Below are 13,933 nucleotides of genomic sequence, written 5' to 3'. Positions count from 1 at the left end.
ACCGGGACGAGTTCATCCTCACCCGCAACTCCTTTTCCTTTAACGATAAATTCTTCTTGCGAATCAAGGGCTGGACCATGGGTAGCAGGTTCAACCCTTCCTATGCAAACGTCTTTCTTGGTCTTGCAGAGAAGAAATTCCTGTCAAAACAACCACTGAAACCTCTATTGTGGCTCAGATACATCGATGATACCTTCCTCCTCTGGCCACATGATACCGATTCCCTGAAAGCTTTCATTTCCGACCTCAATGCTTCTTCCTCTGTCTCCTTCAGTTCTACAGTTTCCTCCTCCCAAATCACCTTCCTGGATGTAAATGTAACATTAAGAAACCAAACATTTCACACGTCTGTACATATTAAACCCACAAACAAACAGCAATACTTACACTACAATAGTTGCCACCCATATCACACAAAGCACTCCATTCCTTACTCCCTGTACATAAGAGGACACAGAATTTGCAGTGACCCTGATTCCCTTGATTATTTCCTTTCAAGTCTACACTGTTCCCTCCTCAAAAGAGGTTATTCCGAATCCCTCCTGAACAAAAGAATTCGAAAACATGCATACACTCCCAAACCTTCCTCCACCGCGGAACCCCACCCTCTCTCAATTTGCACAACATACTTCCCGGGCTTAGAATCTCTACGATCAATCCTAAAAGACCTCTACCCTATCCTAAAAAATCATAATGCCACCGCCAACTTTTTTCCCAAATGCTCATCAGTTACTTTCAAACGCCCCGCCAACCTATCCGATCTCCTCAAATCAACCAATCCACTCCTCAAATCCCCAACCCGTCCCAAAACCACTCCCACGCCATGCAATAAACCCAGATGCAAAACATGCCCCATTTTCAAAACCAAAATCCCATCCCTCTCCCACCAATTCCCTCCTCTACTTGCACATCTAGCAATGTAGTGTACCTTCTGAAGTGCCAACTTTGCCCTGCCTATTACATTGGGCAGTGCACCACACCCTTCAATATCAGAATTAACAACCATCGAGCCTCATGCAAAAACTCTTCCCTAATTTCGGCCAGCTTCGATGTGGTGTCATTATTCACAAAGATACCAGTGAAGGACACGTTAGAACTCCTGGGGACACGATTCGACAAAAAACTGATAGAGTTGTTCCATCATGTCCTTACGTCCACTTACTTTCAATACCAAGGGACGTTCTACGAGCAAGTGGAAGGGGTGCCCATGGGATCTCCATTGTCGCCGGCCATTGCCAACTTCTTCATGGAAGATTTTGAGGAGAAAGCTCTGAGGACGGCCAAACTCCGACCGAGGTACTTCTTCCGGTATGTGGATGACACCTTCATCGTCTGGCCCCATGGACCGGCCGCTCTGAATGAATTTCTGGAACATATGAATAGTGTCCACCCCAACATCCGTTTCACCATGGAGAAGGAGGACAACGGCCAACTACCCTTCCTGGACATCCTAATCAAGAAGAGGGAGGACGGAACCTTGAGCCACAGCGTGTACAGGAAACCTACCCACACGGACCTATACCTAAACGGAGAGAGCCACCACCACCCATCACAGAAGAGGAGTGTATTGTCCACACTCCTCCATCGAGCCAAAACCATATCCGACGCAGAAAACCTAGAAAAGGAATTGGAACACCTTAAGACCACTTTCCGGAGAAATGGCCATGGAGAACGTGACATCAACTTGGCCCTAAAAAGGACCTTCGAGAAGCCGGAGAGGATGAAGGAGAAAAACCCATCGCCAGAGCCTGCATCCCGTTCGTGTCCACCATATCGAATAAGATTGGCAGGATCCTTAAGAAACATAAGGTGGAGACAATACATAAACCTCAGAGCAAGTTGAAATCCTTCTTATCCACCGTGAAGGACGACCGGAATCTAAAAAGAGCTGGAGTTTACGAAATCCCCTGCGAGTGTGGGAAATCATACATTGGGGAAACCGGGAGAACAGTGGAAAAGCGACTCATCGAAAACGAGAGATGTATCCGACTGTGCTACCCCGAGAAATCGGCGGTGGCAGAACATTGCATCGAAAAGGAACATAGAATAGAATTCTCCAAGACAAAGGTCCTTTGTCAGGCCAATGGATACTGGGACCGGATTGTCAAAGAAGGAGTCCACATAAGATTGAACAAGAACCTGGTAAATTGAGACAACGGATTCCAGATTAGTAACGCATGGAAACCCGTACTCAAAAAGATCGCGGAATCACGGAATCGAGAGGACAAGCGTCTCGACCAATCACGAGACAGCGGACTCCACGCCAAACATATAAATACTGGGCACAATCCTGGCAATGTCACTTCACCCTGAAGACGATGGCGGAGTTAGCTGTCGAAACGTTGGTGGTTGGTGGTTGGTGGTGCTACCCAACCTGACCTGGTGCGAAACCCGAGAAGCCTTCATCCACAGTATTCGCCAGGAAAGCCTCAGATCATTCTTCTCTTCCCTAATTGATATGCTCCCTATCCCCAAACTCGCCTCCGAACAAAACACTCCCTTTTATAAATGCTATAGTGTATCCATCATAGCATCCTTCCCACCCTCTGATCCTCCACTGAAACTGAAAACATTAGAGCATACTTCATCTGGCTCTTGGAGTCCTGGAATTGGTCAGGAATCAATATTAGGCATCAACTACCCTGCTCCAATTATATTTTCATTCCCCTTCCACCCCCATCACCTTCTACATTTTCCCCACCCTTCTAACGCTGCCCCTCCAAACCCGTCCCTTTGGAATTCTCTCCCCACCTTCTCCTTCCATCCATCGCTCCAGCCCTCCTATTCCCTTCAGTTCTGTCCCTCTCTTCCTTGATAAAGGTGGTCACGACCACCGAAAATTCGAAAAATAGTGAGTCTCTTTTTTGTGTGTTTCTGTGTTTTTGTTTTTGTCTGTATCCATTAGTACTAAGTGTTATACATTATTATTCACGTCCGTGAGACTTTCAAAAAGTTTTATATATATCATATATATTTATATATATATATATATATATATATATATGTGTGTGTGTGTGTGTATATATATATATATATATAAAGGCATAATAGAACAAACACTTGACCGAGAAGCTCTTGGCACTTCCGGGTGCGAGCATCCTTTTGTTCGTCCGTGAGCACTCGCGTCCGAGAACTTCGCACACACCTTTTTCACGTCCATGTTTTCGGTCACAAATCGGTACACATAACATTTTGGGGTGTCCAGTTCATCAGAAACCATGTGAATCATTTATATGCGATCCCTGACCAGCAAAGCCTTCAGTCTTGCAAGATTTTTTTCACTTTTTAAGGTCAAAGGGCGTCCTGATCGTTCGGCGTCTTCAACATCTTCTCTCTACGCTCCCGAAGCATCTGGTTTCTCTCAAAAACACCCCATTCACCCTATAGTGTTATCACCATAAGCTATCTGGAGCATAACATGGGTCTTTTCCCGGTTTTGTCCAGTTTTACGCTAAATTTATGGCGTAGCGCTTTTCCAATAGCCAGTTCATGAAGGAGCGTAACATGACCTATGGTTTAGGGATTTCACAAACGAACGCTCCGCACTCCGCAAATGCTGGAAGTCCACTGCCACCGGATTCCGTTCTTTCCTGAGACTCCCCTCCCTCGAACCCAGCCAGAGAAATTGCCGCCCGTCCATCCGTCTATCCGGGATAAAATTAAGTTCAATTATTTTTGGGATAGACATTTTATGTACACACCCGCATAATTTACGTGAAATTTTATTTACGGACTTGCTTTTTTCTTATTCTACGTCACTTTCCTAAACTGACTTATTATCACTCTCCCACTCACTAGCCTCACTCATTGTTGATATCCGCTGTCTTCAGAATCTATCAGAAGTAATGCGCTGTTGCTGTTCTCTGTCTGCCCCGCCTTCTCCTCTCAATTACTCATCCCTCATTGTCTCTTTGGCAATTTGATGCACAGCCATTCTCCCAGCAGGGGTTGAGCCAAAGAAGCAACCCTCTTTTATAGTCACCTTCAATAGGATGATCACTCACCCAATATTATGTCACAGTAAACCTCTTCCAATTCTACACATATTTGTAAAGAGAGATCTAGAAAACCCGAAACCAAACGCAATAAGTTTAAATTTGTGGTTCTCTAAAATCATTACTTTCCCTTCTCTTCCATGCCATGATTTGCGGAGGGATGTACACTTTACATATATACATTAACGCAGTATGCATGAATACACATGTGTACTTACATGCAGTAATACAATGCATATAAAAATTTACTTTGATGCACTTATACAATGATAAAAGAAGAGATATGCGTTCATACCCTTCCTGCTTTAATAATCATTACGATTTTTTTAATAATAGCAAAATCTCTTCCGAAGGTGTCATGGCTTCAATGATTCTACCATATTTCGTTTCCAATCTGTTAATATTGGCCAAGTCGTCCAGCTAATCGATTTTTCGTTTAGTTTCGATAATCGATTAGTTTCCACTCATATCGCGATCGTTTCTCGCACTCTTCCCTTTGAATAACTACCCCAACATCGGATATATTTAATTCATGTTCCATAGATACGAGTATGTTTCGGTTTCGGGATGTTTCAGGATAGGGATGTTGGACGGGATGAAGTAAGTACTAAGAGATGAAGAGGGACCTGATGTAAACTAGGTTGCTGGATTGTGTTTTGTTAGGAGTCACAAAATATTAATTTGGTAGTTGTGTCCATCAAAAAGCCTATCTTAACCGGTAGATTACTAATAAAAATAATGTTTCGGTTCAAATTGGCAATATATGTGAGGGTGACATTCTATTGCACAGAGCCTTCGACCGTGGGGGATCAAGGGTTTCAACATTTGGTCCTGCCTATGAACCTTACCATTTGAAATGTAAGAGAGGATGTCAGCTTCGATTAGAATAAAGCGGAAAACGAAATGTTTTCAGTGTCGAAAGAACTGCACGCACTTTTTGCCTTTTACTACCTTTGTCATTGATAAACGCTCCTGGGCTTATTTCAGGGTGAGCTCTACCCGCGTAAGAATTAGGCTACGTGATGAATACTGGAATACTGAGACGAGGGTGAAAAAAGAGTTGAAAGCGATAACTAATGGATTTGAAGGGGATTAGGGAAAGAAAAAAAATACCCCGTGGAAGATGGGAAGAGAAGGACACCGTCCTCGCCCTTTGGCACCAACGTATGCGTTGATTACTGCGATGGTGGAGGGTATTAAAAATTAATTCGTTTATTCCCGTGGGAATAGGGAGCGTCTTCCAATTCTTCCACCCGAGAAAGAGGAAAGGGGAAGAGTGTGGTGGGTAAAAGAGGGAGATGAAGGTGGGGGCGGGCGGGGTGTGGACAGGGGTCGAGTGAGCGGAAGGAGCAGGGCGGGGGAGGGGGAGTGGGAGGCGCTTGAGATGGAAGTGCCTCGGATTCATTAAGGGAAAGGCAATTGACTCGGCGGGAGATTCCCAGAGTTTAATGATTGTCATTAATTGAACTTAAGCTGCACCCCTCGTCCAAGGGGAGGCCACCCACCCTCCCCAGCCTTCTCCTGATGCGCACACCGTGCCCTCTCTCTTCCTGCCCGCTCCGATGCCCTGCCTTGCCACCCGGATTCTCCCAGGAGTGGGCGCACAAAGTGGGAGTTGCTGCGCGAGAAATTACTTCGAGCGTACCGCTTGTTATTGGGCCCACGAGATGGATCCTTAACGGAATGACGAAGGGTTCACTCGCTCACGGAATTTTCTTCCCACCCACGTCCCTAGGGGACCTTTCAAGGAATGTGCATTTACATTTTGTATGCATTTTGCGCAGTGAGGAAAAATGAAGCCATGGTGATTGGTCCAGGGCAAAGATTTTCCTTCCTCCGGCACTTTCCTTAAACCGTTTTCTCCTTCATTCTTCCGAGAGGGCGACACAACGGCCTTTGTGATTTTGGAAGGCGCTTCTCAAAATTTCCTCTGTCTTGATTCGCCAAATGGTTCTCTTTCAGTGCAATACCAATATACCAACAAACCCAACCCCAATCAATCTAAATGAATAATCGTCTCAGGATGTCAACACGTATGCGCTGCCATTGTTTCGGCCATTGAAGTGTAGAGGCAGGACTTGTCATGGTTGGAATATAAACAATATTTAAAAATCTGGCGCAAGATAAAGTGCGATATAGTATCCAAGCATCCGATAAAGGCAATTCACGAAGTTCTGCGCGAACTGCGCGCATTTTTACGTCTTTAGGTTTGGTGGCTAAAGTTAACGGAGCTGGTTCCGATATAGTTTTGCCTTAGATAAGCTGATTTTAATTCTTGTAATGTCTTTTATTTTTCATTGTCACTTAGGGTCTTTTATACAGTCTTTATATTATATGTATTATTAACATGCGTAATAGTATCTTCTATCTCTGAATATGCAAAATTAGTATTTTTGCACACAAATACTTCCTAATACCATGAATAATAATACTATAAATACTAATACTAGTTATAATCCTATGAATAATAATAATATAAATAACTTTGTGTGAAAAGATACCAAGTTTACTTATTCAGGGGTCATGAATTTCCACAAAGCAGGGCCTCACACGGTCAAATTCAGTATCTTCTATTTTTATTTTGCGTTTACCTACCCATTGTATTGCTAGCGATGTACTCTGTAGTTTTTAATGCACTCTGGCACAAACCAAAGCATATAGTCCTAACTCCTAACCAACATTGCAAAAATATTTATAAGCCTAATACTACGTATACTATAATATAGTGGTTCATTTATAGTTCGGCGCAACTTCAATCTCCCTTCATTCTATTCAGTATGCTTATTTTTTTCCTCTCTCTGCCTTGCTTTTCCAGCAGTCTCACCTCCATTGCCGTCTTCAGCATCCTATTGCTTCTCCCTATCTCCAGCATTCCTCCTGCCCGGCCTAGCCCTCCGCCTCACTCTTCATATCCGCATATTAGTAATATATCACGTGTTTCGGTAAAGCCGTCTATCCTTGACATTAGAATTTATCATTGACGTTTAGGTTCGGCTACTTTTTTCTATAGATCGTGTGCTGTCAGTATAAAATTTACTTTGGATTATTTGCTTTAACATTCTGTGAAAACCATGATCATGTAGCTTTCATTTTGAAACGACGTTTGACTTGATTATTTGTAGGGGTGAAAATAAACGACTAGTTTCATCTGTTAGAACTTCTTTTTTAAATAAATCGCGTCATAGCTAGCCGCTGATACCCACAATAGGAGATGAATGATGCCTCTTTCATGTGAAATCATTACACTTTCAAATGCAATAGTTATTTATAGAATCGATTATATTTTCGAATTAGTCAGAGAGATCTTTCTTTCTTCCTAAAATAATTTCGAAAATGCAGAAGAAATAATTACTTTTAATCCCCCGAAGACATTTGGCGTCCGTGCATTAATGCGATAAACCTCTTAGGTTCTGATTTAAATAAATATAAGCTGGCTTGTAATTTTAAGTTCAGAAATTCATCACCCATTCAAATTAAAGCTGAAAAATTCATGTTTGATTTAAATTTGAACGGCAACAATCTGTGCGAACTGTAGACACGCAGAAATTTCGCGAAAAAGGCACGAGACCGCTGACGTTCGTTGTCATGACGCCATAGGTTTTCTGTTGACACGTTGGGGCGAGCTAACAACCTCGATCGTCCCGTGTCGAGAGCAAAAGGCCGCAGGGTGGTTCCGAGGAATCCGGGGAGTGGAACCACGGTATGGTGCTCGAGTCAGCATGGGTGAGGATCGGTGTGTGGGTGGGTGGGGGCGCGTGCGATTGTCCCCGAGTGCAGTGAAGGCAGCACAGAGTGGAAATGGCGCTTCGGGCGTGGCACAATCCCACCTCTCTGGGGAAATAAAACTCTAGTGAACGGAAGCGTTTGTTTCGTAGGGATTGATTGGCAAGGATTTCGGGCGAATGGGTAAGGGTTAAAATGAAAGCTATCCCAACATCTCACTTGACATTTCTGCCAACCGCTTCACTGAAAGAATGCGTTCCCTACTTTCGAAAAATGGTCCTAGAAAATAAAAATTTTTCGCCTCGAAGGATGACTTTTTTAGGCTTCACCATTTGTGACGTTGTTATTCTCAGCTGGAGAACTCACCCTGCACGCAGGTAATTGCTACATCATGTGAGGACTACAAGACAATAAGTTTGACATACCACGTATCTAAAGTTGTCCTCAGGATAATAAACTACAGGATAGAGATTGGGCAAATGATTACTTAGGGGATGATCAGTTTGGGTTTGGGACGGGGAGAGGTACGCGTGATGCCATTGCAGCAATGAGATTAATAATCGAGAGGAATATAAAATACCACATGGAGATATTTGCCTGTTTCGTAGATTTCTAAAAAGCGTTTGATAGAGAGAATGGTTAAAACTAATCAGTTTATTGCAGAAAATAGGAATAGATTGGAGGGAAAGGAGGCTAATCCGCAACCTGTGCATGTCTCAGACTGCTCAGGTGCGGGTGGGGAACGGGAGTCCGGATGGGCAGTGTTAGGAAGAGGTGTAAGGCAGGGTTACCCATTATCATCGCTGCTGTTCAACCTGTATGCAGAGGAAATGATTAAAGAGGTAGATTATTACTAGTAGAGATAAAAGCAGAACCGAGGAACTTGGTTATTATTCAGGTATACATGCTACCGAGCAAGCATGAGGAAGAAGAAGTCGATAGAATATACGATCAATTAGAGGACATAATGGCGAGTGTTCCTGTAGGTATACCTTTGATAATAATGGGGGATTGGAATGCGACGGTAGCCGAAGGAAGAGATGGTGATGAGGTGGGGGACTACGGATTAGGCACGACGAATGACCGCTGGAAGAAAGCAGTTAAGTTCTGCAGAAGACAGGGGCTAGTCATCACCAACACTAGGTTTAGACACCACAAAAAGAGCAGGCATACATGCAAAATACCAGGTGACTCAGAAAGGTATCAGCTTGATTATATTCTTAGGAAAAGTTAGATGAATTCGCACAACTTCCCGAGAGCGGATGCGGACTCTTACCACAATTTACTTCTTATGAAATATACCGTCCGCTTCAAAAAGATAAGGCAGGGGAGGCAAGTTAGAAAATGGAATGTATAAGCAATAAATGGTTTGAAAAGAAAGGAATACAAACAGGAGGTAGAGAAAATCATGGGGGATGGCAAAGAGCTAAGTACTATCGAAGAAAAATGGGAAAGTTTCAAGAAAGGGTTGTCTGAAGCCGCAAAAGACACTATTGGAACCGTTAACGCCAAAAGGACTAGGAAACCATGAATCACGGATGAGAAGACTACAAAGATGGATGAGTGGAGAATATGGAAGAATGCAAATACCGAATTAGGCAAAATGAAGTACAAAGGATTAGACAATTAATTGAGGCGGGCAACAAATAAAACAAAAGAAGCATGGTGGAAGACGCAGTGCGAGGATATGGAAAGTCTGCAGAGGAAGGGTGAAATCGGTGCGCTGTACAGCAAGTTAAATCTGTATCGGGAATTAAGAAAGAAATATCAACGATAGCAGTGAGAGATAAGGCGGGTAAGGTAATAGTTGACGCAGGGAAGATCCAAGAGAGATGGAAGGAATATATAGAAGAACTGTATAGTAAAGAGCTTAGATCCACAAAGTTAGACATTGAAAAAGAATATGACGGAGAGGAAGACAGCTTAGGTCCAAGCACTAGACAATACTAGACAATGAGATAGAAAGGGCATTAAGGGAGATGAAACTAAATAAGGCCGTGGGGATGGATAACATTCCCGCGGAACTATTGAAATGTTTGGGAAAATGTGGGAGGAAGAGGCTAAATGGGCTGATACGTAGTATTTACAGGGTTCGTCCGGAAAATAAGTGTACTGAGCTCAGGAAAAAAAATGTATTACACTTTTACATATCTTAAGCTAATATTCCTCAAAATAGGACCCTTGTGAGTCGATACACTTGTTCCAGCGGCGTTCCCATTCCTGGAACCCTCCCGCGAAGGCATCATCGGTAACCTCTCGAAGACACGTCGTCACGGCCTCTTTGACGGCGTCCAAAGTCCCGTATCGCGTTCCTTTCAAACTCCTCTTTATCTTCGGGAACAGAAAGAAGTCCGGTGGTGCCAAGTCCGGGCTGTAGGGCGGGTGCGGCAGCGTTGCCACGCCGTGCTTGGCCAAGAAGTGCGACACGACAAGCGCGGTGTGAGACGGCGCATTGTCGTGATGAAGCCGCCAGATGTTTTTGATCGCTGGCCGGACGTGAGGAAATGAGGAAATGATGAGAAAAGAATCCGGCCGGTGGACTTTGTGAGATCAGTTTTAGTTCCTTTTCCGAAAATGTTGAAGGCTACATTACATGAGGACTACAGGAAAATAAGTTTGATATCCGACGTAACTAAAGTGGGTCTTAGGATCATGAACAAAAGGATGGAGAGTAGGGAAAATGATTACTTAGTAGATTACCAGTTTGGGTTTAGGAAGGAGAGGGGTACGCGTGAGGCCATTGCAGTAATGAGATTATTAATCTAGAGGAATATAGAACACAACCAGGAGGTATTTGCCTGTTTCGTAGATTTCGAAAAAACGTTTAATAAAGTGAAATGGTGAAAATTAATGAGCATATGGAAGAAAAAAGAGTAATAGATTGGAGCGAAAGGAGGCTAATCTGCAACCTGTACATGTCTCAGACTGCTCAGGTGCGGGTGGGGAACGGGGAGTCCGGATGGGCAGTGCTAGGAAGAGGTGTAAGGCAGAGTTGCCCATTATCACCGTTGCTGTTTAACCTGTATGCAGAGGAAATGATTAAAGAGGCATGAGAAGAACTGGAGGTAGAAATGAAAGTGGGCGGGGAATTCGTAAAATTAGTTAGGTTTGCTGATGGCTAAGCTTTAGTTTGTCAGTGAGCCAAGGGAATGCAAGCATTGCTTATTGCATTGGAATTTCAGTGCGACAGGTAAGGGATAAAAATCAATTTTGATAAAAAAACGTTTTGCGATTCCCTAGAAAGAAAAAGGCTAAGCTAAACATTAAAATAGGAGGGAAAAAACCAGAGCAGGGAGAACAGTTTACGTATTTTGGAAGGGTTTTAGGACCAACACGTTTCAAAGTATTAGGGACGTAAGGCGAAAAATTGCGCTAGGCAAAGAGGCTTTCACAAGGAGGAGGGAGTTGATGACTGGGACGTTGACTAAGGATATTAAGATAAGTCTCGTAAAAACTTTAAATGGAGCGTAGCTATGCACGGCGCAGAAACGTGGTCATTGAAGCAGGAGGGTAGACGCAGACTGGAGGCTTTCGAAATGTGGGTGAACAGAAGAATGGACAGAGAAGAAAACAAATGAGGAAATACTTGGTATCGTGGGCGAAGAGGGGGGTTTGTTGGGAGAAATCCTATTGAGGCAGGAAAAGTGGATGAAGGGGTTGTTGACCGGCAGTGGGATGTTGAAAACTGTATTATAGAGGATAATGTTAGGCAAGCGAGGAAAAGGAAGGAACAGGATGTTTGACGGGATGAAGGGGGGAAGAAAGTACTCAAAGATGAAGAGGGATCTGATATAACGTTGGTTGCTGGATTTTATGTTTTTAAGGAGTTACAAAATGTTTTATTTAGCAGCTTTGTACATCCACAAACCTACCTTAAAAAAAAATATATATATATATATATATATATATATATATATATATATATATATATATATATATATATATATATATTTATATATATATATATATTTCGTTATGATATTGATGTTATTATCCCTATCTGTTTTACCAGTACATATTTAAATGGCATTATATTTAGCGTCGCCGCCTTCCAGTGTCCATTAAAAAGTCTACACTTAATGTGTGGTTGCGTTTCTGACTTAAGAATTATAAAACACATTTAGAATATAAAAATTAATTTAATTTTTTTACCATTTGGTTTTCTAAGACGATGTTATTTCCCGAAGGCGAGCTGATTGAATTTTAGAGACATATTATGTCCAGACTTATCTGCTTTCAGAGAAGCTTGTGGATGTTGGGCCACTACTTAATTTACTTTTGCTATCGTCCCCTCTACCGACGGAAGATGATTTTTACTCTACAGAAGGGGTAGGAATTGCAATATTTTCTTGGCGTTAGAACAAACAAAACTCAGTTTGAAGGAAGAGATAGTGGAGAATTCGTTTCCCGCCAGGAAAAGTAATTTGATGTGTTTTCAGTAAAGGGGAAATATTTATGTGTATAACTCCCTAACGAAGCGATGGAATTGAAACCAAATAAGCGTGTGATGAACACAAAATATATTTGCAAAAACGAAAGATAAACATGCTGTTATTTTTAAGAGTGTTACTCACGTGAAATAAGCTAATTGGTGAAAAGGGATGTTTCTATTTATGATGAGAATGAGAGATAGCAATGTCTGAATTAGCTGCTTTCATTTTATTCATTCAGGAGTGAAGTGCATGCGTAATAACGCTAATCTTTTTTTAATGAACCCCGTGCGGGGTGAAGTCACAAAAATATTAGGCTGAAATGGACTTGCAGGTAAGCTCCCATTACAGGCAATAAATAATTCAATTTTACGATCGGGGATCAGTTATAAAGAGCAGTTGAAATGACACTTTTATTTCAAAATATTCTAAGCATAACAAAATGATGGTCGCAATTTAATGTTCAAATGTAATTTTCTTATATCTGTTGGAACATTGTTTGATGTTTTCCGCGTAATGGTATTGAAAACAAAGCCTTTTAAAACCAAATATTCACTTTATTTTTACCAGCATATCGCTATACTAGGATGGATTAGGAAACTAAATGAACCCTCATGTTTGGAGAAATTTCGCAGGATTAATTCGCAAGATTAGTTTGTAAAAATTTATATAGTAACCTTCATGTTAATTTAACTAACATATTTTCTGACAAATTAAAAACACCGAAAAAGACTTAGGATATATGGTGACTCAAACTAAGGGATCATTACACTGTTTTCTAAATAAATGGGCCATTGTGCTGTACATTGTATCTCGCCAAAAGAAATACTGATGAATCTATAGACTATGTTTTTAACAAGTGAAGGTGATTCTCCTCTCTGGTCCATCACATCCTTGGTAATCACTGTAAATCAGTCCCCTCAGAAACGAAAAATTCCTTTAACAGGTGTAGAAGTGTGAAATATGAAACCTATCCGCAATGCACCCCCCATAATTCTGCCCCTCTTCATTGTCCGTGACAGGGCAAGGGGTTGCCTTCGCTGAACAGAGGAGGCGATATCTTCATGAGAGGCTCTTTTTGCAGCTGTTGAAAATCGTTATATTTGCCAACAGGCTCGCTGCAGCATCCAGTAATTCCAGCACCCCCTCGCCTTGCCTCTCTTAACCGCGACACGATTCCGCACATAACCAAGCACAATAGAAGGCGGGGAACATTCTAAATTGCCGTGAAGCGATCGGGGCCCAGGGCCAAAAAATGATTTTGCCCCGGGACTCCGGGAGCACAATAGAGAAATGGGGCGGGGAATGGTATTTTGACCCAAATTCAGGAGGGCGCCCTTAACCACCGACCTCTTCCCGCCTGAGGCCGCTCTCCGGAGCGAGGAGTGAGAGGGGAGGATCCCTCTCTCTCCTCACTCCTTCTTTCCCCTCTTTTCCTCCTCCCCAATCCTTCCCGGACGCAGTTGAGCGGGACCAAATATATTTCACTAGCGGAACGACATGCGAGGCATTCCGGAACTTAGTTCCTACCGTTCCATTTAGGCCAACGTGCGAAAAGCATCACGTGCGAATAAAAGTCTCCCCCCTTTAGAGAGTGGAGCGTGTTTTTCATAACCCTTCCATAAACGTCCGGGAGGCGCCGTATATCACTCCTGCGTTCGGTCAATAACGGTAAGCCGCTCGGACGGGCACCGGAGTTATTTTTCCGCGTGTTTACGGGTCGGTTCAGAATCCGGGGAATAGGTTAAAGAATCTTTATTAATGAGCGGGGAGGGTGGATAGGAG

The 13,933-nt window shown here is 42.8% G+C and overlaps 1 protein-coding gene across 1 annotated transcript; it reads left to right on the top strand.

Annotated features, from left to right (window-relative positions):
- The first annotated feature begins 1,207 nt into the window (after positions 1-1,207).
- On the top strand, positions 1,208-13,313 carry LOC139692735 (uncharacterized). The gene is made up of 2 exons (XM_071590979.1): positions 1,208-1,757; positions 13,171-13,313. Exons 1-2 carry the CDS (start codon positions 1,208-1,210, stop codon positions 13,311-13,313), a joined length of 693 nt encoding a protein of 230 aa, XP_071447080.1.
- Positions 13,314-13,933: the final 620 nt, after the last annotated feature.

Source organism: Hetaerina americana, unplaced genomic scaffold (genome assembly GCF_022747635.1).
Source record: "Hetaerina americana unplaced genomic scaffold, ioHetAmer1.1.p SCAF_40, whole genome shotgun sequence".
Classification (NCBI taxonomy): domain Eukaryota; kingdom Metazoa; phylum Arthropoda; class Insecta; order Odonata; family Calopterygidae; genus Hetaerina; species Hetaerina americana.
This window is presented reverse-complemented; position numbering and strand designations above follow the sequence as displayed.